Source organism: Falco peregrinus, chromosome 1, assembly GCF_023634155.1.
Source record: "Falco peregrinus isolate bFalPer1 chromosome 1, bFalPer1.pri, whole genome shotgun sequence".
In the NCBI taxonomy this organism is placed as follows: domain Eukaryota; kingdom Metazoa; phylum Chordata; class Aves; order Falconiformes; family Falconidae; genus Falco; species Falco peregrinus.
The window spans coordinates 3810577-3837283 of NC_073721.1; the positions used below are offsets into that span (position 1 = coordinate 3810577).

At 40.8% G+C, this 26707-nt stretch overlaps 1 protein-coding gene across 1 annotated transcript in view; it reads left to right on the forward strand.

Annotated features, from left to right (window-relative positions):
- The window catches only part of ADAM12 (ADAM metallopeptidase domain 12), a 187156-nt gene that overhangs the window by 153720 nt on the left and 6729 nt on the right, over positions 1–26707 (forward strand). The window contains exons 13-21 of the mRNA XM_055818570.1: positions 4450–4539; positions 5960–6155; positions 13695–13803; positions 13911–14109; positions 16588–16665; positions 18982–19090; positions 22165–22300; positions 22950–23058; positions 23538–23720. Coding sequence (XP_055674545.1) covers positions 4450–4539; positions 5960–6155; positions 13695–13803; positions 13911–14109; positions 16588–16665; positions 18982–19090; positions 22165–22300; positions 22950–23058; positions 23538–23720 — 1209 coding nt within the window. The remainder of the gene's footprint in view (positions 1–4449; positions 4540–5959; positions 6156–13694; positions 13804–13910; positions 14110–16587; positions 16666–18981; positions 19091–22164; positions 22301–22949; positions 23059–23537; positions 23721–26707) is intronic.

A 26707-nucleotide genomic window follows, 5' to 3' on the forward strand; every position in this document is an offset into this window, starting at 1 on the left:
GCTAAACTCAAAATAAATTTGTTAACATTGCTCAGATTTCTCAAGATACCACGCATTAGCTGAAGGTTTGTTTACATATGTGAGAAGCCACTCATAATATAAATATAAATAGTTATATAAATATTAATATTGGCTAGGTACTTTTTTCATTGCAGCCAGCTTCAGGTTTTTGCTACAAGACCTTTCTCTCCATCACTATGAGGTTTTCCTTTGCTGCTAGCCCATTACCTTTCTAAAAGAAGCAGCCTCTACTGCCTCCCAAAAAGATAACTCCTACTTCAAAGATCATTCCATTTAGTTTAGTGGATGTGTCAGAGGACTGCTCAGATTGGGAGGAGACAGCCAAAACCTGGGGGTCAAATAATATCTGAGTGGACAACCTTATCCCTTTGGCATCCCATGCTCATTGGCTGTATTGAATTTCTCTCAGGTTATCTGAATTAAATACATCAGCAGAGGAGGGATTTGTTTCCTGCGCTAGATATGGTTCTGCAGACAAAATAGATTGGGTCAGTTAAAACATCGAGATACCGCTGTGTCCTGTCTGTACAGTGTATTGGATTTACACAAGCCATAAGGATTTCCTGACAGTTCACTCATTCTTCAGGGTAACGAGGTTGGAGGAAACAGGCTTATCTTCTTGTTTAAAGTCAATAGAGAGCAAGCAGCTTGCAAATGTCTTTCTAACCCAGTTATCTTCTTCATTTTCATTTTTGAATGTTAGTGATACCTTTTCAAGTCAAAGTCACTTAACATCAGCAAGCACTGACTTGATTTGCCTCTTCTTTCTATGTTGGGAAACAGGAGTTTGAGCCCAATTAAATTAATTTTGAATTTACTGCTATAATATGAGCGGTACCAGGAAACACATTAGATTAGTTACTAAATCACTGCCCGGTCATTTACCAGCTGAGTTTGTCGATAGTGTTGCAGTATTTTATGGCGTGGGAGGCTGTACAATAACGGATGCTGGTTGTATTTTATCAGTGGTCAGAATTAAATATCACTCCGAACATGCAGATGTAGGCAGTTGGTTGGGGTATTTCTCCTTTAAGGAAAACATTAGCCCTGTGTCGAGGTCTGCGCTCACTGACATTCCTTAGCAGTGGGACAGCAGTGGATTCGTGAGGGTGGCGAGCCGGGACTAGCAACACCTCTCACCCTTCAGGCAACTCTGGAAATGCTAATGCGGTTGGGACTGTCTGAACCACCTCCATCCATGCTACAATTCCTGTGCGTCAGGTGCTGGTCGTCTTCTGGAGTATAATGGGTGCTGGCACGCCCACCACCAGGCTGAGGGTGTAAGACCTGACCAAGGATGATATTATCAATTAAGTTCCAATTCCATTTTGGATTATATTGCCAAAAATGTCTGATGTGCTACAGTGTCTGTAGAAGGAGATTTAATGTAGAATGCACATGGAAAGACAGGAGAAAGGAGGGGGGAGCCTTAGGCCCTGAGAACTGAAAAGTGACAGATGTAGCTAATTTTGTAACAGGCTGCAAGGGGGATCAGAAAACTACAAATTGGTAAATCAGAAGTCAGACAAATTACTTCCAAATGTAATTAAGAGCTAGTGCCTGAACAGCTGTGACATGCCAGGGACAAGTCAACACAGCTTTTGTGCCAGGAAATCTTGTGCAAACCTACCTCAGTGCTCTGAAGGACTTAGCGAGCGGGTGGAAAGGGGCGATGCTGTTATTGCAGGAGTCCAGAGAGGCTTTAGACCAAAGCTGTTCACGAAGGCCTCTTCAGGAGGCTAAAGAGCTGTAGGACGAGGGAATGCTGCATGGGCAAAAACTGGGTTAAAAGACAGGAAATACAAGCAGGTATAAATCATCCAGTTTGTGCAGTGGAAGGAGATCTGCTGTGATGTATCCATGAGATGTGTCCTGGGGGCTACACAATTCAGCATATTCATAAACAGCCTGGGAAGAGGAATAGTCTCGAATTTGCTGATGATGTTAGTTAGGATGGTAGAGATGAAAGCTGGCGGTGAAGAACTGCAGAGGAACCTTCTGAGACAGCTGGATTGGGTATTAAGGTGACAAATGGGATTCGGTGTGGAGTGATGCACGTTCCAAACATCACGTATAAGATGATGGACTCTGAGCTGACTCTGGCCACAGAGGAACAAGACTTCGTGCTGCAGTAAATAGTCTCATGAAAATGTCAGCTCAGTGCTCAAGACTGGTCTAAAAGTTAAATAGGCTGTTAGAAATTACTAGGGAAGAAATCGGAAAACAAAACAAAGCACCGGTAGGCCTCCATAAATCTGCAGCATGCTGCGTCTGGAACTGCGCATGGAGTTCTTTCCCGCTCCTCCCTGATCTCAGGAAAGATAAAGCAGGATGAAAAAGGGTGGAAGAAAAGCATTAATGTGGTTCAAAGTTTTGAAGAGGGTCTGGCTGGAAGAGAAGAAAATGAAGGAAAATGTGACAGAAGCTGATAAAATCGTGAATGAAATGGAAAGGGTGACTAAGGAGCGATCGTCTCCCGACAAGAACTGTGCAAGTGAAGCTAGAAAATGGCAGGTTTCAAACATGCAGAAGGAGCTGCTCCCCAGCCTTCATCGATTACTTGCAAGTTCCTTTCCACTGAGTGTAACAGGTATAAGAAAATGCCCATGGAGCCGAAGGAAAGCCAGGAGACGAGGAAGGTATCGTGTATGTGATCTAGGTATTTATATATGTATATCATGTAAGGACTTTCTTGTCCTTAAGCACTCTCTGCTGGCTGCTGGCAGGGGGACACCAGGCTGGAAGGGCTATAGGCTGACCCAGTGTGGTCTGTCTTGTGTTCTTAGATGAGGGGGGGTGAAAACAACACGTCCTGTCTGCGGTACCTGGCATCATGTAGGTGATGCTAGAACTGCTGTTGTGTTAGTCTCTTTGAGCCCAGGAGCCCTACACCAAGAAACCCACTCCCATCATTGCTGTTGTTAGCGGTAATAGCTAATGATAATAAACTACAACACGGCGGTAGTTTTGAGTGGCAACCTCCAGCCTCCAGCAGCCTTGTGAGCCTTTTCTCTTTGCTTGCCTGTTTATGTTAAAACCATTCCTGACAATTTAATAGCCCAGGCACAAAAACCATTTACCAGGCTCGTTCCCTACAATGAGTAATAAGTGAGTGAGCAATTGGAAATTTCAAAAGCAACATCATTCACAGAGCTGTGTCTACCCCAGTCTGCCTGTGGAATGCCGATTACTTTCCATGGCTGGCTGGTGTAGGGCTAGATGGTGGGTTATAGGAGCTGACTCTTTCAGAAGGACTTTAATTGGACTGACATTCTTTTCCTCCACTCCGCTTTTCTCAGATTGCTACCGAGGTGAATTTATAAAATGTGCTTCTGCGCAGAGGAACGTTACTCCTTAAATACAGCAGCTGCACAGAAATATTTGCGTAGCCTGCTGCCTTCCGGCAACGATCAAAAATAGGTGCAGGAAGTTGTTCCGCTGCTTCAGAGCCGCACAAGCTTGGTATATTCAGGCAGATATTATCTAGGAAAACATTGAAATACTGTGAATCATTTTGCTTTTTATTTGTGAGAGCAGTGGTAGCTCTGTCTTCCACTTGGAACGCTTTGCAAAAGCCAATAAACTAACAAGAGGCTGTGAACATCATCCTAACCCACTTATTTTTCCTGTGTTCCCTATATTGTTAGTGATCCCTTGTTAAGTCAAACTGACTTAACACAGCTGAAGAGCAATTTTGTCTGCTCCTATTTTTGTTAGAGAGATGAGATTCCAGCACAGCCGACGTAACTTGCAGCTTGTGAACATAATCTTGGAAAAACAAATCTATTATTTTCTGAAACTTCTTACTAGCTTATTCTACTGTGAATAAAGTTTGCAAAAGCCCCACACATGCCACCATCTAATCCATAAGTGTGAAATTGGGATCTATCTCTTAGTGAGAATGCAATTCATACTCGTTTCATTTCTCAAAGCTCTATTACTGGCATATCCTGATAAGAGATTGCACGGAATAGTGTCATCATCTTTCTTTGTGGCAGCCACCAGTCTCCCTGCAATACAGATGGCTGGTGAGCAACTATCACAAAATAGAGAGCTGCAGTTGTGAAGCTCAGTAGCTGCACCAATGCAAATGGAGGCAATGGAACCATCCCACTGATTTTTGTGGAAATCAAACACCGTACTGCTGTATCAGGGTTGGTATCGGCATACTTGAGTTGTTTGTGATAGTTGAGGTTAGATTCATAGCTAGAATTAACAAGCCTGCCTCAGCGGCTTCTCTGGTATGTGCTACAATTATTGCACTTGTGGAATCTAAGGGCAGACGAGACTGTTTGGATTAAGTTGTAGAATTTCATGCATAATTCATTATTTCATGCCTAGCTTTTCTTGGCAGAGCTATGGGCACTCTCTTGATTTATGGTTCATTGTGACTGAAAGTTGACTGCTCTAAATTTATCCTCCATCTAGGAATGTACAAACCGGTGCTGCAATGCAACCACCTGTACTTTGAAGCCAGGAGCAGTGTGTGCACATGGACTTTGCTGCGAAGACTGCCAGGTGAACCAACGGAAACGTTTCTTATCTGTGTGGGTCGGGCAGAATTCCACAATATACCCAACTACAGAGCAGTAAGCAAGGATGGGGAACAAGCAAACTGGTATCACTAAGCATTAAGACACTTGCATTCCATGTAAGCAATTAAAAAAATTCTCAAATTGTAACAGTTATTGAAGGAGCAGATCAACAGATGTCTTAATGGTGTCTCTGCTATTTGCAGCCACTTCATTTGCTCATGCAAAACCTCTTATTTTTCTGAACTTCTGTATGCTTTGATTTTTTTCAGGTGTATATGGATGTTGTGCTCTGGCAAGCAGTCATCAAATGCTGGACACTTTTTTAGGGAAGACTTTTAAAATAATCATTCTGTCAACAGCGTATATATTTTTAATGGTAGACCATCAGCTCTTGTGGAATCCTAACATACTATAAAAAGCTAACTTGCCACAGACATCTACCTTCTTGAATTCTCAGACCATCTCTTGCATATGGGCTAATAAAGCATTCAGCCAGTTTCCATTGTGTCTGTGGCAACCATCTGCCTAAAAGCTCAGTAGCAGCAAGCTATCAAAACAGCCAGCAAATGCTTTTTAGCAAAATCAATCTTCATGTCCTTTTGCTTTTTACCCAAGGCGCTGTGGTGATGCAGTCAGAATTCAGTGCAGCTCCCAGAGCACACCCATCTTCTGTGGCTGCTGTTGATAAGTGAATGTTCAGACTGGCACACTGCACCATTGCCTACTAGCTGCCTTCAGCTCTGAAAAATGTAGTTATCCAGGGAAATCAGGACAAGACAGGAACAGTTACATGGACTAGTTGTATATTTAAGTTGAAGAAGATCTTGATGCCCGTGACAGTGCAGCATTTCCATGAGGAAATGCTCTTCCATCCCAGGAAGCTGTCAGGCAGCTGAACCCAGAGTCAAGTGGGCTGGTGGCTTCGTGAGCTGTAACATGACACATAAAACATTACATGATCAGCTGGCCGCCCTGGTCCCTGCAGTGATGTTATAGCTGTATGGATGGAAAGGTTCCTAATTTGACTTTCAGTCAGTGCTACGGGGCACGCTTTGCCGTACAGCCCGACATGTTTCTGCGCCTGTGTGCTTAGGCATGATTGCAGGAGGCACGCAGAAAACCTTGGGTCCTACCTGCAACGAACCAAGGTCTGGGTTGACCTTCTGTCCTGAGCCGTGTAAGCCATGTTTGCAGCAACTTCAGCTTGGCCCTCCTTCCTGCCAAACCATTCACAACATGTCAAATAAACGTATTTAAAAAGCTGTATAATCCTTGCACTGTCCGCTGCGGTCAGTTGGTGCAGAGCCAGTGGAAAAAAGCTGTTCATGTGCTGCATGGTTATACCCCTGCATAACTCTTATTGTTCGGGAGCACAGCCGTTGACATTTTTGTTTGTTTTGCAGTTAAAACCAGCGGGGATTTCTTGCAGAGAGTCAAGTAATTCCTGTGATCTGCCAGAGTTTTGCACAGGAGCCAGCCCTCACTGCCCAGCTAACGTGTACCTGCACGACGGGCACGCGTGCCACGGGGTGGACGGGTATTGCTACAATGGCATATGCCAGACCCACGAGCAGCAGTGTATCACGCTCTGGGGCCAAGGTGAGTTTGAGAACGAGGAGATCTGTTTATGAAACAGGCTTGGGGAAGGGGGAGGAGGGAAGCGTGTGATTTGGAGGAATTTTATACAGTACCAATCTGTATCTCTTCTTTTCTGAAATGGAGAACTGGATAATGAGGGAATCATTTTGTGATTCATTTCAACCTTGATTTGCAGTCATGTTCATTTCTTGCAGCAGGAGGTAGAGAGCAACAGCAACTAGGTTCATTCTGCAGCACCGCTGCAAACGGCTGGGTGAACTTAGACAAATCATTTAATACTGACTTTAATATGGCCTTCTGTCATCCTACAAAGTGCCGACCACTCTTGGCAGGTTGAAATCGTACCCCATTTCAGAGTGGTATGTAAGCTTCCTCCTGTGCTCCAAATTGCTCATCTGCAAACCATATATGTTTGTCCACATCCCAAAACAGAGTTGGGTATTTGACATTAACAGAAGATTCTTGTATCATTGTGTACATTTTATTAATTAGTGTTACCTGTAAACCTGCCTCCTGACAGTACTCTTAGCAGAGGATGCACTGAGGCAGAAAGAGATTTTGTTCTTCCATGGGAATTTACTTCCTTTTTGCACAAATCTAATAGCATGAGTTCTTGGGTTATCCTAAACGGATGATATCGCAGGAAAGCTGTTCAACTTTCGGTAATGTCCTGTGGTCCTTCCACTATAACGCAAGGATTAACTCAGCATTTCTCTGGGGACAAGTCACGTCTCCTTCAGCATCTCACTTACCCCCTCTCTCAAATGGGAGAAGCACTTTTACCTCTCCTGAGGAGGAGCATTAGATAGATTTAATGTTTTTTGTATTAGAGAGAGAGATTTAATTATTTCTTTTAAAGTAACTTTTTCAGCTCCCTTAGCCTCTTTCAATTCAGATCTCTCTGCCTTTAACTCTGTTCCAAAACTTATGCATCAATATAATGACACGCAGATGTTCCCCTTGGTCAAAACCCTCATCAGAAGTCTGTTGAAGAATTTGTTATCTTCACAGGGACTTGGACCATTCACAGGGTTGGTTTTTTTTTTTTTAAAGAGCATGAAAACATTTCAAGAAGTAGTGCCGCTGATACAGATAGCAGGTTAGCTTGGTCATGTGGGTATAAGAACACATTAGAGGAATTCCACTTCAAAATTAAACTCCCCACGTGGAACAAACCATGCATCTGATATACTCCTCCGAATCCCATACGTGTCACAGAGTTAATATGAGCTCATATAGGCATGTACAATTATAGCCTCTAGTCTTAGTCATACTGGGATTTTTAATCCCCTGGATACAGAGACATTTTCTCTTATATAAAACAAAATCTTCTTATGAACCAGTTTCCCATGCCATGGAAAGTTTCTCGGTCAGACTGTTCATAATTTCAGTTGCTGAGAAAAATTTAGCTAAAGGTCAGGGAAATGATTTTCTGCAGCTCCCTTGCCAGGTCTGTTTCCTCACACAGCAAGTCCTCCAAACCCCCTGGGCTCCCCCAGTTCTTTCTTGTCTTTCTTCTTGGGACTATTCAATATGGGCACAGCTGTGCATGGAGTCTCCAGTGGCCAAGGCTATGGGGGATGGTTATGAGAAAGATGACTGTGTTAAGGGCAGAGCTCTGACAGACTTAAACTGGAATACCTTTATTGTCTTGGGAATACCCAAAGATAAAGATTTTGAAAGGGAGGATGGACATGACCAAACCTGAACCAAAAGGCTTAATTCTTATCACATTTTTGGAAATAGAAATAATGCCAGTAGACTAATTCTTCAAACAGTGTATAGGTAGGGTTCAAGCAAAAACCATGGACAATATTGAATTTGCAAGAAGGAAGAAACAAGATTGAAAGACTAGGGATGTGAATATCCACCACTTGATCAGACTTCCATCTGGTTGCAGTATGAGCTGGCAGATGCAGGATGGAGTTGGAAGAGGGCTAGGTGGACTATGCAGTTGGGAAAATAGCATGGTAGTAGACATAAAAAACCCCTTTCTCTCCAGCCTTGCTTGCAGCAGAAAGAGAGACTTGTCATTCTAAAATCCAGTTGTCTCTGGACTTCACATCAAAAAGATACATTTGAACCTTTCACCAGATTTTTGTAATGTATTAGAACTGTTTTTAACACCTCTGTGTGTTGGAGTGAAGGAGTAGTTGTGTGGGTTTTTTGAAAAAAAAAAAAAATTGTACCAAAAAGAAAAAACAGATCATAGTTCATTTACCTTAATTCCTTTTTTCTTTTTCCCAGTAGGAGAAAGCCATGCAGAAAAAAATACAATAACTTCTCTTAAAATAATATTCAGTATATTGAATTCCTTATTGATGGCTTCTTTTGTACATCCTTCTTTATTCATCAGGTTACAGATGTCCAGTAGGCCAATGACAAACATCAATCTTTATATTTTTAGATCTAGTTAATGAAAAATGATGAGCATTGTCAGAGCTTGTTTACATTAGGCTGAGCCACAGAAACCTGTTTCCAGAAAGAAGTACTTGCGTTTCCTTGAGTTTTTTTGTTACACTCAACAGATAAATTCAAATGAAATAGAGGAACATTTTGTTGCTATTCCGTGCCTGCCATGGGATGGAAAACTTGGTATGGAAGAGGGGAGGAGCACCTGGGCACAGCCTCTGAATATAGCCATAAATTCTTCCTAAAGACCAAGTTTATTCCAGTCTGCTTCCAGAACATACAAATTTTTCTCTCTCTCTCTCTCACCATAATTCGTGTCATTTTTATCCTTAAGGAGAAATATGCATGAATTGCTTGTGACCTTTTTTGTTTCATGTTCAAAAAAATCCAATTGCACTGACCTGAGCTGTTGATGGTAGTGTGACTGAAAGACATCGATGGTAAGACACGTGTAATGGCTGGTACTCCATTGGCACTTTGCAGGAGCAACTAGATAAGCAGATAAAGCTACTTAAGGGAGAGAAATTATCGATTACCAAGGAATGGAAGATTCTCAGCTTTAGACTCATGTCTTTTTCTACATTAACAAGACAGTGGTTCTTTAGGGAAGGAAAGGAGACGTTTGTCAGTGGGTTTTCCTACATTTCCCCAAGAGGGAAAAAAGCAATGATTTGGGGGAGCCAATGGCAGGCATTGACTTAATAATTCGAACATACTTAAATTTGTTGTATAGACATGACCATTTGTTTAGGAAGGAGCAATCTTAGTTTTAATGCCATTGGTTGTTACAAAGCCCTGTCACTGGTGTAAGAGCTTTGCAGCTGTTTCCAGGTGCAACCCTATAGGCAAAATAGATAAGTTCCCCATCTAAGTTTGCTAACTAAGCCATTGCTAACTGCTTTTTGTGTTTGGTTGGTTGGTTGTTTTTTTTAATATTAATTTGTCCAAGCATTGTAAAGATCTGGATTCAGTAGGATCAAACCGTTTTGATCATCACAGATTGATAGCCAGGCCTTTTCTTTTGGAGATGTGGAAGGCATTAACCCATCTTCTCAGAGGTAGTGAGAACTAGAATGCTCCTTAAAAGCAAAAAATAACAGCTCAACCCCATCTTGCTCTTGCACAGACTAACAGGCATCACCAAGATGAAGAGAGAGGCTAAGGGGAGCTTGTGGAAAGTTTGCTTTGCATTATCAGTGCACTAAAACAAACGTAATGAGATATAAAACCCAGGTGCAAATCACATGAGCAGAGTGCATATTTTTATGCTTATATTTATTTATACAGTTGTTTGTGGTGCTGCTTGGCACAGCCTGAGCAATAGAACTCCAGTCTGTTACTTGGATACTGAGGTTTTATTCTCTTCCACACCCTTAAACACTGTGTAATTTTTTTAAAAAATAAGCCTTGAGATGATGCTGGGAACTCAATTGAAATATCTTTCTTTTCTGCTGTCAGGCTGATAATGAGCATTTCTCTGCTCATGGAATCAGCACCATGGTCAGAAATTTCTCCCTTCTCTTTCAGGAGACCGTGACGGTGTTTTGTTCATTGCAGCAGGTCCTGTACTGATCTGAAATGACACAGCATTTCTGTATCGCTTCCAAAAGTATAGAACATCTCTCTTTTTTTGCAACTATGCAGGGAAAGAAGTGGGCTTATCAATATACACATTTGGAGAGGGAAAAAAAAATAAAATCTACAGGCTGAGAACTGCAGTGGTGAGCTTTGACCTTCTGCAGTCTCAAACGGCTGATTTAATCCCTTGAATAAGGCTTGGCGTGGAAAGGCTGGCAGGACCTTAATTACAGGGTCACGATACTGTAATTATCAATTGCAAAGTGAAATAAACTCTGCTTATCCAGCTCAAAGCACTTAATAACAACTGGAAATCTTTCACAAATCATTTTGCCTTTGCCTGTAGAGGTAGCAAAATAGAGAAAGACAGGACTTTCTGCTTCAGTTTATGTGGTGCCATCATGATGAATGGGTTACCTCCAGAAACACAATGTTACAATTCTCTTCCTTCAGCATCCTCTGAAAACCTCCTTTTAACTTGGGAGCTCCATCTGTTCGGCTTCTTACACGCTGATATGTTTTCATCTGTTAAAAAGTCCAAATATTGTGAGAAACCAGTCAGGGAGGGAACAGCCATCTGAATCCCAAGCAACAACGTGTTTTGGTTTGATACCAAAGACAGAAATGGAAGATTTTGGGTTCCAAGCCACAGACGATCATTGGGTACCAGGTGTTTTCATACACAGACTGCTCCAAGCCTGGCAGGGGAGCATTTTTTTTGTACTCCATGAGGTCTTTTTTCTTGTCAAGTATGATTGGTTGGAGCTCAAGCGCACTGCAAGGATGCTGCAGATGTGTTCCTCTTCCTGCAGGCTGCTTTCCATCATGTGTAGCACACTTGACTTCTACATTCAAAAAAAAAAACCCAAACAAACAAAAAAAAAAGGTTTCACCAGGTGAAAAAAGAAGATAAATTCCTTAAACTCTCTTAGAATTTCAGCAAGCCCTTTGTCTTTTTAATGCCATGATTTTTAATAAGGTTTTTTTAGGTCACTTACAGTCAAAGTGCAGGACATGAGCATTCATTTTGCCTTTGGCAGCTTTTGGAGCAACACACCACTCTGGGGAAAATGTGTCTGCGCTCTGGGCTGCTGCTGACACATCTCCAGGGAAGCCTCCAGTCATTGCAATGCTACTTACAGGTCCTTTTTAAACTAAACTCTTCTATGAGTCTGTGATACGCCACTGGCTGAACTAATTGTGGCACAAGGCTCCTGGCCAAGAAAAAAGCGAGACCCACACCAATTGCATATCATCATGATATGTGGTTGCAGGGCTTATTCCTTTGGTGAGGTAGGTTTGAGGAAGTTGGTCTTTGCAGATGTGGGAGGAGATGCAGTCTGACTTGATTTCTTGCTTACAGCATGTTTTTTTCCTTCCCTCCTCTTCCCTTCTAAAGCTGGCATATGTTAATGTTTGTATCAAGCTGAATGGTTAATGTCCCTGCCCTGAAAGATGAGGAGGGATCTATATGCTGAAAATGGAAATTTTACATTTGCCTTTCGCACAGTGCCTTGTCTGGATGCTTTTGTTGATTCTTTGATTATTGCTTGTGGTCTAATGAAAAGAAGTGAAAGAATGCTGTCTGAGTCCCTTTTAATAGTTCCAGATTTGAGAAATAGTCTGAACTCAGCAAGCTTGATCGTAATCTTCCAAAGAATTTCAGGCTCTTGTCCTGCTCTCCAGGGAACTAGCAGCTCATATTCTGTTCCTTCTGTGCTTGCCTTTCTGAGTTTTCCAGTTTAAGTATGTAAAAATGTTAGAAGGAAAAAAGGGTGCCATCTTAAGCCTCTCCAAGTTTTAATATTTTGTCCTTAAAAGCATTAGATTGCTGTGCAGCAGTATATAGTATTAGTCAAGCTTCTGACTGTGAAATGCAGATAATTAATTGAGGCTTTAATCTCTGAGTTATTAGTGAAAAGAACCACACTAACTGGAAGATTTACAATCATATTTGTATTTTCTTCTCCAGGAATTTGACCCCTTTTTTAAGAAAAAACAAAACAAAACAAAAACAAACAAACAAACAAAAAAACCCCTACAAACTTCTTCCTCTTTAAAGGATTTCAAATGAAATCTTCAGCATGGTTTAAATAAATGCGTTTTACCCACTGTTAGAGGCATACATGCTTGGAAGTGGCTCAAAACGTTTGAAAAAAATGTAACATTAACTCAGATATTCTGTCTCTGTTAAAAATCAGGGAACACTGTACAAATGGCATATTCTCCACCTTTAGGATCATTTGCTGCCAGATCTTTTCATTTCGGTTTGGCTGATCTATCAAAAGTACAAAAATGCATCTAGCAGATCTCTGTGAAGAGTTCTAGCCAGTGTATCTCCTTAACACTTTGTCTCCTCAAAGCAAGTCTGTGTATTGGAGTAGTTGAAATGGTGGCAATGACCTGATTGTGCTACTGGTTATCTTCATGGAAAGAAACTATGGGGTAGCAAAGGGCGCAGCAAAAGACCTTTAAATCTTGCAAGGAGCAGCAATTATTGGCTGGAAAGAGAAGCCACACTCACAACAGAACAAAGGGATTAAATTATAATACATGAACTAATTAATTCTTGCAACAGTCAAATCAGAGAAGTAGATCCTCCACCTCTTAGACCTTTCATATGAATGCGTGTATCTTCCCCTAGAAGATTTTCAACAGTTGATCATAATCTGGGGGAAAATGGACAGGAGATTGTCTGTATAAGACATTAGAACAGGCGTCCTCATAGTACCTTTTAACTTCTAAAATTTAAGGATGAGTAATCTGTCTGCACAAACATTTCCAGTACTACTCCCACCAGGGAAGTTCCTTTGCCGTTAGGATATGTCTCCACCATAAAGGACTACAGTAGATAAGAAGCAGATGCCGCCTGTCTTCCCAGATTCCTATTTCCACCACCGTGGTAGAAACGACCCTTCTTTCAAGTCAGTCTTACCTCTCAGGAGTGGATTTACTAAGAATTAAAGTAGGGATGGGTTCCCATCCTCTCCCCAGTACATTAGCTTGAGCTAACAGCAGCGTATCCTCTTTGCCATGTCATGTGGTCATGTTTTCACAGACACGTGGTACTCTAGTTTGCAACTGTTTTGTGGGGGTTTTTTTGGTTTCTTGTTGTGCTGAGTTGCTTTGGCTTCAGCTTCAGCTCCTGGGGTCTCACTACAATCCTGTGGGCTCCTGTAAAAATAAGGGAGCTAACTCACCAGCTGGCCTTTGTCTTTCTTCACCAAACTAGATTTGGCATTTCCTAAAAATTTTTGTGTCCTAGGAGGATTCACAAGAGGGATACCATCTAGAGAAATTCTGAAAGAGAATCTGAGTTCTGCATTCTCTATTACTCAGCATTGCCAAGAGAGACAAATAACAGTGGAACGAACCCCACACACACATTCAGGCTCTTCAATTAGCATGCTGATCCAGCACAACTGTGGTGGTGTGCTCCATCAATATGCAGATCACATTCTGCCTTCCCCTAAAGCATCAGTGGAGCTCAAAGAACATTATTAAAAACACCTTGTATGAGATGAAAGTTCTGATTAGGTTTTGTTTCAGGTGCGAAACCTGCTCCTGGGATCTGCTTTGAGAGAGTCAATTCTGCAGGTGATCCTTATGGCAACTGTGGCAAAGACTCCAAGAGCTCGTTTGCTAAATGTGAACCCAGGTAGGGACCCTCCCTGCAAACACAGGAACAGATGCTGGGGGTGTGGGAGAGGGCTTAGAACATCTAAAACTATTTGACTCCTCTTTGGTTTTGTGTTTTTCCTTCAGAGATGCTAAATGTGGAAAAATCCAGTGTCAAGGAGGAGCAAATCGACCTGTAATTGGTACCAATGCAGTTTCCATAGAAACTAATATCCCACTTCAGGAAGGTGGCAAGATTCTGTGTCGAGGTACCCACGTGTATTTGGGTGATGATATGCCTGATCCTGGTCTTGTGCTGTCAGGAACCAAGTGTGAAGATGGAAAAGTAAGATTCTGAAATACTCCCAGACACGGAGAACATCACTACCCTCATGCTGCTAAGTATTTCGTACTAAACTGCCTAGGTTTTGATTTGGGATTTTTTTTTTTTCTTTCACAAAGGAATTGTTTCTCATGCTTACACTGAGTCAGACTTTTTACTCCCTTCTTTTGGCCAGTGTATTGGGTTACAGATTTGCAGATGCAATGCAAGTTGCTGAAGTTTATAATTGATTTTTTGAGGACAGTTCCAAGTATCTGTCCATGTAGGCTAGAGGTTTTCTGCAAAGTAAATACAGCAAAATACATTACAGGCTTCTTAATATATTTGTAAGGAGTTCAGTGGATTCACTTGTCTGGTGTTTATAGCATTGCAAAATAGTCATTAAGTTCACTTTAGGTTTTAAAATGTATTATACCTGCTGATTATGGCTCCCCCCCCCACCCCCCACCCCCCCCGAAAAGTTATCTCTGTGTGCACTGTAGGAAAAAATATAAACCCATTGCTGTTCAGCCACCAAAACTGATTTTTGCAGTGCTGTTTTGCAAACTTTGCGAACTATCCAATGTGAATGTATTCCAGATTTCATACGGCTATTTCATTCTTAGTTTTCCTTTTGTGAGAAAAGGAACAGAGAAAGACGGGAGACTGCCATGAGTTTACAGGGTGGGAGGAATGGAAAGGAGTCCAAGAGCTATTGAAATGAAAAAGGTTTCCATACCCTCAGTGGAATACTTGCAAAAAGAAGGAAAAAAAAAAAAGTGCTTTGATAGTTTGTGATAAATTCAAGCAAGCCTCTGAACTTCTGAATGCTTTTGAATTATTCTGGATTACCACACTGTATTGGGAACAGGTTTAAAATATGTCCCAAGTGAAGCTACAGTTCTGTTACAGGAAAACAACCCTTACAACATTTCTAAGTCAATCTGTTATAAAATGTCTTTTCAAAGAAAATTCAGCGCTGGGAAAGCACCCCATTATGTTTTACTAATGAGTATTTAATCTTTCTAATCTATCTAATCATACACATACACTCTATAGAATACACAGGCTAATACTTATGAAATTGTATGTTTTACTTCGAGGACATTAGTGCGTTTGTATTATGGATTAAGAATATGAATTTAAATATTCTTGAGTTTTCTAAGCTGAAGATACACAATTTGAAATGCAGCCATTTTAATGTGATCAAAATTCTGTGTGCTACGGCACTATGAATATTTGAATTGTGAATGCTGCTGTAATCAGACCATATTCTCTACATGTGTGCATGTTGATGCCAATTCGCTCTAATTTCCTTTCCATTTTTCCTTCTCCCCAGGGGATAAGTGCCCTGATTAAGCATCCCTGTCGTCTCCTTCAACACTGTTCCCTGCTTAATGCTAATTATTGTGACTGACTTTTATTACTACTGAACTGAACTCCAGTTAAACATGATCAAAATTGTGCGATGATTTCCTCCACCCCCCCTTCTTTTTTTCCTGGCAATGTAGCATAGTAACAGATATTCCAGCCCTGATTTCTTCTTTTTTCATTTTTGAGTAGAATAACTTCTCATTACTGACATCTTCATCAGTCATTTGTTTGTTTGATGGTATTAGTAGATGGTGCTAATCTTGCTTTACCTCAATTTTCAGCTGTATTGGCAGAGTAAGGTTTACCTGTAATGACTGGAAAACAAAAAAAATTGAATGTTATTACTTGGTGTACGCTACTTGTTTACTTCTACTTCCTATATGATTATTATACTTTAAATATGGTTGCTATGTATTTGACACCAAAAAAAATTGTTTAGCTTGGGAAAACTCTTAGAAAGGTCTCAGTTTTGTTGAAGAACAATGATGCGCCCATACACATCAATGACCTCAGTTAAATATCCCGACTGTCCTGGGTCCAAGTTCTGTACTAGCATCAAAAAGTCTTGCACTATTGATATAAACAGAGCTATATTAATTTACACCACAAGGGAACCCAGACCTTTCCTTGAGGAATCAGCTGCTGCTGTGAAGACGCAAATGCAGCCAGACAAGTACTGGAAGAATCCTGCTCGGTGCATTCCTAGTCCTGCAAAAATGCAAATTAGTGGTTTTTAAATTGGCTTAAAGAAACCCCAAACCCCAGTGGTTTACCACCAGTTCCACTTCAGTGAAACTGTGAGTGTTTATTTACACAGGCTCAGCATATCCACCAAATGTGAACTATGTCTGAAATTCCATGTTGGCCAGGATGCCGATGGGGAGCAGAATTCAGCTTACACAGATTTGGACCTAAAAGACTGACAAAGCCTTTTACAAAGACAACACCACCTAATTCTGGTGTCCTTCTTGTCAATATAATGTCAATGCAGCACATGGGCTGGGACTTCTTTAACTGCTAAAAGGACAACTCATAGATTGATGAGCAGATTGTACAGAGAGGGACTTGATGCCTTGTGGGCACCAGCAGGTCTGTTCCTCTTAAAATGCCTTTTCTCTTATTTTGCAGATTTGCCTTAATCGCCGGTGCCAGAACACAAGTGTGTTTGGTGTACATAAATGTGCAACAAAGTGCCATGGACGTGGAGTAAGCATTATAAGATATATATACACATATATAATATATATGTATATTATATATACACTTTTTTCCAATCACTCAATAAACACTGGACAAGAAATCATTTAATGTAATAGCTTTGGGATCTATGATTGCTTGTAATATATCAAAGCCACTGCAATGCTTTTTTATTATGTATTTCCATTTTCAGTGTCCCTTACATGAACTTCAAGAAATGAAATTATTTTTAAACAAAGACATATTTATCAGGTAGTGATTATCTTGTTCTTAATTAACAGCCTATGATAATAAGCAATTTTGTCATCTTCAAAGCAACTGTAAGTCTAACCTTCCTTCATGAAGAATTCTCATTAACATTTCAAAAAATACAGTTTCTATGTGGATACAGAGAAGTTATGTCTTTGAATAGAGAGTCAAATGAAAAAGCATTTCCAAAAGTATTAAAATAAAGTAAAACCATACTGAAGACTTTATAGGTATGAAAGTGGTGCAGAATGAAAAAAATGATGATATCAGTTAATAATATCAAAGTGGTTTGAAACCTAGTTTATATTATGGAAATGTTAATTATGTCAAGCTATGCCTTATTAACCTTGATTTGCTGATGATCTGTTTGTTTCTGTGAAAAGCTGTGGCAACGACACCGGAATGGCCATAGAAAATTCTCTGGCTTCTCCTGAGACGGAATTTTAATTTGCTTTAACTTGTTTTATCATCCCACATTTGAAAAAGTGAGCAGTGTTGATGGTGCTGCGTTCATCACTGTGCTGGAACGAGCGCTGGCTTAGCCCGGCATCTTTATGTCTGTACAGTGGAGAACCTCTGGTGACTCCTGAGTAACAAAAAATGACCTCGTGGAATTGTAGATGGGAACTCCTGTAGCACTTCAATCTGAAAAATAATGTTTAATGAATGATATTTTTAATTATTCTGCTGTCTTTGAAAAGTAAATCTTTTTCTTTTTGCGTTTTACATGGCCATAGCCAGTCTAAGCTATGAATGAGATTTTAATACTCTGCGGGCACGGCCAGTATGGTCCTTCTGAACGCCTGCCAGCTGACCTTGCCAGAAAAGTGCACATTTGCAAGCTCTTATGAACTCACTAGCATCTTGCTGAGAAACCCATTTATTCATCTGTTGTGTGGTGTCCCCACGGTGGTGGCAGATTAGTGATGATCAGTGTTAGCGCAGGGCTGAGGACCACATTGACAACTAGCCCTAAGCCCAGAAACGTTATTTAAAAATCAGTTTGAGCACCTACATGTGACTGTGCCATCTCTTTCCTGTGCAACAATATTTTTTGGCCCATTCAGTTCTTGTGTTCGGCCGATACTGCTGGGAGCTTTAGCTTCTGTATTAGTCACACAGGCACTGCTTGGGTAGTAGCAAAAGGAAAAAAAAAAAGTGGCCTTTCATGAGCAACCTGGTCTCATGGAAGATGTCCCTGCCCATGACAGGGGGGCTGGAGCTCGGTGATCCTTAAGGTCCCTTCCAACCCAAACTGTTCTGTGGTTTATGGTTCTCTTGATGGGTGTTTGGGGCTGTGGGACCTCCTGAGGAAAAAAGCTGTGAGTCTACCAGCTCCTTCTGCTCTGGGCAGTGGGAACAGGCTGATGTTGATGAAGGTCTCCAGTCCTTTGGAGCTCTCTCATTCTGCCGGGAGCATTTCGTAAATCAGGTCTTGCTAGTTGTTCCTTAACTCCGGTTAAACTCACCAGAAGGCTCTGGACTGTATCTTTATGGACAGTGCAGGTGTGATATCAAAGGGAGGGTTTCCTCAGCCCTGGTTCCAGTTTCACAAGTTCTTCCAGCACCTGATTCATCTCAGGGCCAGGGGTTCCGAGTACTGGAAAAATCAGTATGCAGCCTAGTGCAGCCTCGGTGGATAGGAGTGTTCAAGTGGGCTGGCAAAGCTTTACAGCTTTAGCGGCACAGAAGGACTCTTGTTCAAGTGAAGGCAGAAGGAAAATAAGTTAGAAAGCAGATAATGTTGCTGCTGGAGGCAACGAGAGAATAAGACTAAAGAGGCAGGTGATTATCCTTATATTATTGAAGCTGTCAGCTGGTGCAACTCTAATGATCACCTGCCAAATAAATAATGCTTTTTTAGGATCCCTGTTACTCCATGGTGTCTTGCACTCAGAGTTGCTCTATGGCATCTTAGCTGTGCCAATAGCCAGATACCAGTGTATCTCTTTGCTTCTATAAGTTTTATTTCTTTCAGATGTGTCACTATCTGATTAGAAAGCCTTATCAGCCAGTGCTGCTCTCAGATGTATAGGGTAATCCTTTCCATGTTAAGCTATTTGTCTTGGTTTGCAGGTCTGCAACAATAAAAAGAACTGTCACTGTGAGGCTGACTGGGCCCCCCCGTACTGTGACAAGCCAGGGTTTGGTGGCAGCATGGATAGTGGGCCAATTAGGCAAGCAGGTCAGTAGTACGATGTATGCTGTACCCCTTGTGTGCATGATAAAGAGTGGAAATACAAAGTGTTGTCTTGTAAGCAATGAGCTTGCAAAACAGGGAAATAAGTCAGTAAATCAAATGGCTTAATCCAAACGCATTGGCACCAGCTCGAAAATTTAGTGAAGCAAAACCAAGGCAGCCTGAGTGCATCAATTTTCTTGCATAACTAGAGGCACAGTGGTCCTGCTGGGTTCTGTTCTTTTCTTTGCCTTTCTTTTACTTTCCTTTCTGCCTTTCTTTTTGCCTTTCTTTGCTTCCCAAGACACGTGGTCAGGTTTAGTAGCTGACTGTAATAAGTAGGGAATAGTATTAATTTAAGCCAAGGATGAGGAGCTAACTCCTACACTTGAGCTAATCCTGTTGCCATGGTATATGAACATAGGAGTAATTTTGGATTCACCTTGAGATATGTCAAGCCCCAGCATTCTCCACTGAATGCATCAGGGCAGAAATACTTTACTGCACATGCAACCCGCTCCTGTAGCGATGTGCCTAATGAAGAGCAGATATTGCAATGGTTCTAAATGCAAAATTATTGCATAATCAAAAATTCAGCAATATAGTTTATATCTTTCTTCTAAGGAGGTTCTTTTGTATTGTGGAAAATAGCAACTTTCTGACCTTATCAGATTAAAACTAAATAGCTTCCACACATTTACCAGAAGTCGCTCTCACATATCATAGCAGTGGGAGGTGTGCATTTTGTATAACTTGTACTTCGGTTTCCCCTTGTTCAGTCTGCAGAACATTGGCTATGGTATCTTACTTCACCTCTGGCCAACCTCAGGAAGAATTAATTCTACACATTGTGAATTTTATAGGGTTTGATAATCAACCCACACCGATTTTTCTGCAGAGTGCTGCAACTTTATTTCTGTAGAGGTGTTTCTGATTTACGTATGACTGTATGACAGGACAAGCAGTCTACTTGCCTGTACATATATAAACTAAAAGTCACTAGAAAATGATCTGCATGTTTTCATACGAATAAGACTATTCAAAACCAAACTGGACTGTATTCTTTACATGCCATATCCTGCAGTGAATTGTAATGCTGAATTTATGACATTATGGTCATTTCCTTGGCAAAGTTTCACATTACGATTTTACTATTGAAAAATCTTTTTTTTTTAAATACCTACTGGTTGGTAAGATAGCAAAGGAACCATGCTCAGGCACTGAACAAGTTTGATTACTTGTGTAATATGTTTTCTTTCAAGATTTGCTCTAAATCATTACAGTCCTTTTTCAACTTACCTGAAAGCTAAGCATCTAGGGAGCTATGAAATATATTATAATAACATGCTGCACAGACAACAATAACTGGACAAGACAAACTATCTTTGATAATTCTTGCATTTTGTGTTTTGGAAGCCATCGCTTCAATTTAACAGAAATTTTTTTTAGCAATAGTTTAATATATTGTGGTAGCTTCACCATTTTTCTCTAGAGTGCTACATTTAATAATACTGGGAATAAACAAATATAGAAATTGCTAGAGGACATAATTTTCTATAGCTGACACGGATTTAAATATGAACACTTGATGAGGTGGTTTAGCTTATGATCTGAGTTTGTACATCTCTAAATCAATTACAGAAGGATTAGCTCAATAAAATACTTTCATCTTAGTCAAGAAAGGCACATGGTCTCATTAGTATTTAGTAACTGATTTTACCCAGCTGACTTAAAACAAACCTATGTGTTTGACACTATAATTTTTTTTGTTCTTACAAAGATGCCTTAAATATTTGATTGTTAGGTAGAGGAGTTAATTAATTAAAATTGCATAATCTTAGCTTATTGATTTTATTCATCTTTTGGAGATGGTGAAGGATTTATTATTCTGCACTGCTGTAAGGTGCCCGCCCAGCCCCACGTGTAGCTTGCTCAGCCAGTGTGGCTGGCTGCGTTCACCAGCATCCCAGCGAGCTTAGGCCATTAGATGAGAGCCAGCTGGCTGGAAATCCATCAGGATAAGACTGAGACAGTGATGACAGGTTACCAGAGCAAAGATTAAAGATGTTTCTCCTACTGTGGGAGTGTGCATTTTTTAGTCAGCCATCCTGAAGAAACACAACATCCTCTCTTCCAGGCAATGATCATATCATATCTGTAACAATCAGAGCTGCTTCTTCGCTCTTCCTATAAATAAGGCTTTCTTTCAGCTGCAAGTCTCTACTCAGGGTTCATTATACCGTTGTGCCTCACTTAGGTTCCCAGCAAGGTACTTAGAGCAGCTTAAAACACTCTGAAAAGGGGAACAGGTACAGAAGGCTGCAGCCCCTCGCTAAGCAGAGCATCCCTAGGAGGGCACACAGCACCGCTGCTGAAGGCTGCCCTTCAGCTCCTTGCTTGCCTCCAGATTCAATTTGACAGCTGTCTGGGCTGGGCCACACTGGTCCAGATTTCAGACTGTTTGCCCAGTCTTAAAATGCATTGAAAACCTTAAAATCTGGTGATAAAGGAGCTAGCGTTACTGCTTACCTCTGAGGGACAGAATATTTAAAACTTTACACTTTTAACGTGTTTGCACGTTCTTTAATATTTAAAAGTTTGCACAATCTAGGTATTTCTGTCCCTTTTCTCTCCCTCTCAGCCTCTGTCTGCTACCCTGGCAGCCCGTGAAGAAGGTGCCAGCTGGCATTGCTACAGCCATCACCCTGTGGGTGGCTGGTGCAGCCAGCAGCCCGTTAGGTGACAACCCAAGCAAGACCTGAACATAGGGGCAGAGAGAGTACACAGAGATGCTCATGTCTGGACCCAGATATCTGACTAGAATAGAACAGTTCAGTTGGAAGGGATGGACAGCATTATATTTTAACCGATTTTTCCCCAATGTTTAAGAAATAACTTTAAAACAGGCCAAAATTCAAGCACCAGGATAGAGTTTATTAGTCTTTCATTCATGGTTTATTCACTTCACCTGCATTGCAGTTGGAAACACGGCCCAGGCAGCAATGTCCCTCTCCAGACACACAGTACATTTCAGTGAAGATGGCTCTGGGTAGAAGTTAACTCCGTGTGTTTTGTTGCAGATAATAAGAGTTTAACCATAGGAGTGTTGATAACCATCCTGTGCCTGATCTTTGCTGGATCAGTCATGTATCTGAAAAGGAAGACTTTCATGAGATGGTTGTTTACAAGTAAAAAGACAACCATAGAGAAACTAAGGTATGAACATTTTCCCTAATTATACTTTTAATAGATATTAGTGGAAAGTAGCTGCAAATAAGGCAGCTGTCACCTTGAGGTTCATTGCAGAACGGTGTGATTATGTTAGAAAGAGCCAGCCTGAAGAAAAATATGCACCAAGTATTAACAGCAGTGGTTTTCCTGGTTTCGTTTAACTTTATTGATGGTCAGTAAATAATGTAGATTTTGGTTTGACTCCATACCTCTTTTCTTTTGTGATAAAAAAAAAAAAAAATCAAGAAGTGAAGGAAGTATTGCCTTTATTTTCATTTGCTTGAATTAGCTTCATTACATTGCATGGCCTTTTATATAAACTCAGTCGAGTCAGCTGAAACTTTCATATTTGAGGTCATTACTGTTTAAATGCTACATTCATTAGAATAGTCTCTTGGGTGTTACAAAGCTGCATTTCCACAGATTGCAGAAGCTAATTTAACAGACTACTGGTTTCCAAAAAATCAATATTTATTTTTATTCTTGCAGGAGTGCTAGACAATTTTTACTTTCCATATTTACTATAAAAAAGTCAGAAAGTCCTTGCAAAACCTCATTCTGAAAAAAAGGCTACTGTTTAAAAAAATTTATAAAGCAGAATGTTGTGTTCAGTAAGTATATGTTTGTATTGCAGGTCTGTGACTCCAGCAAGACCTTCCAGTTCAGCTGAGCCTAATCATGTTCATACCACATCTCTCAGTAAAAATCTCATCGTGAAGCCACAAAATACAAACGTGCAAAAAGTGAGTCCCTAAATAATTTAGCTGTGGGGTTTTCTATTAAAAAAAGGGGGGGTGGAGGGGGGGGGGGGGTGTTCTATAATTTGGATCTCATCTAAGTAATCTATTACAACACAATTATTACATGATCTTAATATCATGTAGAACTAACAATATGTAAAATGGGAGATGATGTAGTCTTCAAAATACATTTAGGGCTTTCAAGTTTTAAACAAGTGGAGGTGTCAAGTGCAGAAAAGAAATATTTAGTCTCCAGGGTAGAGCCTGCTGGCTTACACCACAACACGACATCCAAACAGTGAAGGATTAGTGCTCGAGTAAGATTCCGGAAGTTGTTAATTGCTTCTCTGGTTGAGCATGTGTTGAAGGTAGATGAAAGCAGGATAGAAGAGAAAAGCAAACAAATAACATATGTTTTAAAGTAGCAATACTTGTGTCAACTCTTGAAGTTCGTAAATTTTGGTTGTTTGGGTTTTTTTCAGAGAGATGGTCCAAGGAGACCGCTGCCGTATCAGATCATTGACATTAGTAACCCCATGAAGACACATGATTTGCCACAATTAAAAACACCGCAGCGAGTCCTACCACCCCTTCCCCAGCCGCCGTGTCACCATGCTGTGCCTGAAAGACCCTTGCCAGTTAACCCTTCGCTGAGGTTTGCCCAGGTAACCATTGATTTTTCTTTAAGCTTCTCTTCTATTTAATATTTACTGTGTATCTGCATGTAGTAAAGAGGAATTAAGTGTTTTCTCGTATCTCATACTGGCCTTTTTCCCCCAGTATTTCCTTTATACTTTGTACAAGTTTAGAAACGTGGTGCAGGTATATCGCTTTATGCCAGCTGAGGCTGTGATCCTAAAATTTAGGATCCTGAACTCTCTCTTCACCACTCAAGACACAACTGTATAAACAAGCTCCCTATAACAGGCAAACACAGGCTCATCTTGCCAGCTGCCCCACCGGAGGGGAAGCTGTAGGTTTGTTAGCAAGGTGCCAAATACAGCGATATCATTTAGGAAGTCAAGCTGCAGATGTCTTGCAGAAGAGCAAAAGGTATATTAGCTTGATGTGCTTCTGTTCTGCCAAGGGGTGCATGAACTGGATGTGTTTTTTCCAGAGCACAGACCTGAAAAGCAGATTTTGTAATTACCCACACTATTTCATGCAGATGTACCTTTCACTGCAATGTTTAAATAGAGCTCGTAGCCCATGTTTTTGTAATAAGATGCATCTCAAGGCAACGTTCAGGGCAGATTAAGTTGTCTGTGCAGTTGTCTATATTAAATTGTCCCTTTCTTGTCACCAGCTTCTCCTTTCTGGTTGCATTTGTGGAGTGACTGTGTCTAAGCAAAGGAATCGGGCACGCAGCTATTTCTGTTTTGTAGACGTGCTATTCTGGATATAGCACGAGATTAAAATTAGGTGAATGTTGTTATCTCCAAGCGTTCTTAAATTAGTATCACATCGATTTGGATGCACATACTGCAAATCTGTACTCAGACAGGCACAGGCACTCAAGACACAGCTATCTGGACCTGGCTAGGATGGCCAAAAATGGAGCACCTTCCTCCTGCAGTAACCTTGTGAGCTACTCTGAGATGCTTTCCCAGTGATTTAGAGGATGTGGCTATGAGAAACTGTTGCTGAAATGCAGTGCTTTGAAAACTGGCTGTAAAAATAACACAGAACCAAAAAGGGGTGAGAGCGCTGAGATGCCACGGCATGTATTATGACAGCAGAAAAAGTGTATCTAGTTTTAATTTTGTCTAAGTCTGAACACTGAACCACTCAGACCAACTTTTATAAGTGTAGCCAGTTTATTAACAGCTATCCAAGTATTTAAGCTTTTTCTTCTTACATTTGCTGTCTTGCTCGTAATTTAGGGGAATGGGAAATACTGATTCTTTCTAAAATCAATTTTATAGGAAATCTGAAGTAGTATTGGTTCATATTGCTTTTGCCTTTATCTCCAATGGTTTTGTTGTTTATTTTCTTGCATTCCTTAAATTATTCTGCATATTTCACAGTGGTCAAAGTTAAGACTTTACGTGCAAGTGCTTTTCTGTTCCTTAATCAAATGATTCCATTAAAAAAAAAATTCTTCTATTTCTTCTCATCTAGCAACTTACAAGTTTATTCTGTCTCCTACTAGCAGAAGACAGCTGGAGAAAAGGCTTTCCAAGAAAAAGTAACCATTTCTCATTCTGATGGTGCATCTCTATCTGCCCCATCCTGTCACCACACATCAAAGCAGCCCCATGCACCACTGCAATTCATGTTCCTGAGCGCCCTCCCCTTCAAATCCCATACAAAGTGCAGGGTAGAATACCAGATTTCTAGTGCTATCATTACCAAAGACTGACAGATCAGAAACTGCTAAAAAGCTTTTAATTTTGGCAGCCTAAATTAATTGTGACAGTTACTCTATCAATCAAAATATCTCTGGTTACAATTTTCAGTTGCTGCATGAAACAGAAATAGGACGAGCAGAGGGTCAACTCAAGGCAGCCTGGTGAATAAGCAAGAGTGGCTTATTTCCAAATTATGTCCATAACCTCAATTCAAGATTGTCAGAAACAGCTACTTTTTATATCCTAAAGACACAGAAAGCACTGTGGGGAAGAAAATTTTTTCTTCTGAAGTTAACAATTTTACTCCCTCAAAGCTTGGAAGAAGTAAATTACCTTGAGAATAGTTTTGGTCTCGTTTATATAGGTACTGCTTCATGTATTGCTTCAGCACTGTCTTGGAAGTGCATCCATCAGGTCATCAAGAGGAAGCGCTTTACAAATAATTGCTACATTCATAATATCACGCAGGTGCTCAGTGCTGCAGTACAGTGCTGAAGAGTATCTGAAGCCATTCACCGTTCCTCTGGCTTCACAGCTGCCTCCTGCTTCTCCCTTCGGAGAGGTAGATTTAAGCTTGAGCTCCCTTCCTGCTGCCTCTGGGCTTATAGCAGTGGACAGCTAAGGCACAACATACCGAGTAGAGTCGAAGACAAACCTTGTATCTTCTAGTGTCTGTTGAGACAGCAACGAATGAATTAATATTTTGCTATAAAATTTCCTTCCAGGTGTAAGTAAAATAATAAAAAACCCCACCACCGCAACAACAAATCCACCCCAAAAAATCACTTAGCAAACACACTGTTGCCGAGTTTAATATTTAACAAGCTTTTGACTGATAAACAGCTTTTTCTTCTTTCAGGTGCTCTCGCAAGGCAAACAGACTTGTATTTACAGGCTAGATTCACAGTCAATATAAATCAGCACAGCACCACTGAAATCAAGGAACCAGTGCAGGTTTATACTAACCGTGGGCTCAGTCCGTGCATTCCGATTCGATCACTTCCACTTGCCGTTGTTACCGTTAGCAGTCAGTTACTGCCTCCACTACTGTCATCATCTTATTACCAAAATATATCTCCCATTTTACAGGTCGTCCTTATGACAGGAAATATAGCTGTGTATTTTTCCTTTTCCCCTAGCAAATCTGAGCTGGGCTCACCTTCGGCTCGTTCTGCCACCGTTACTCCCGTGAATACCTCTCCTATGACACCTCACACTGGCTTCAGACACGGAGGGCTAACACAGATTAAGTGCCCATCTAAATAGATTGAGGGAGACACCACTTCTCATCCAGTGCATTT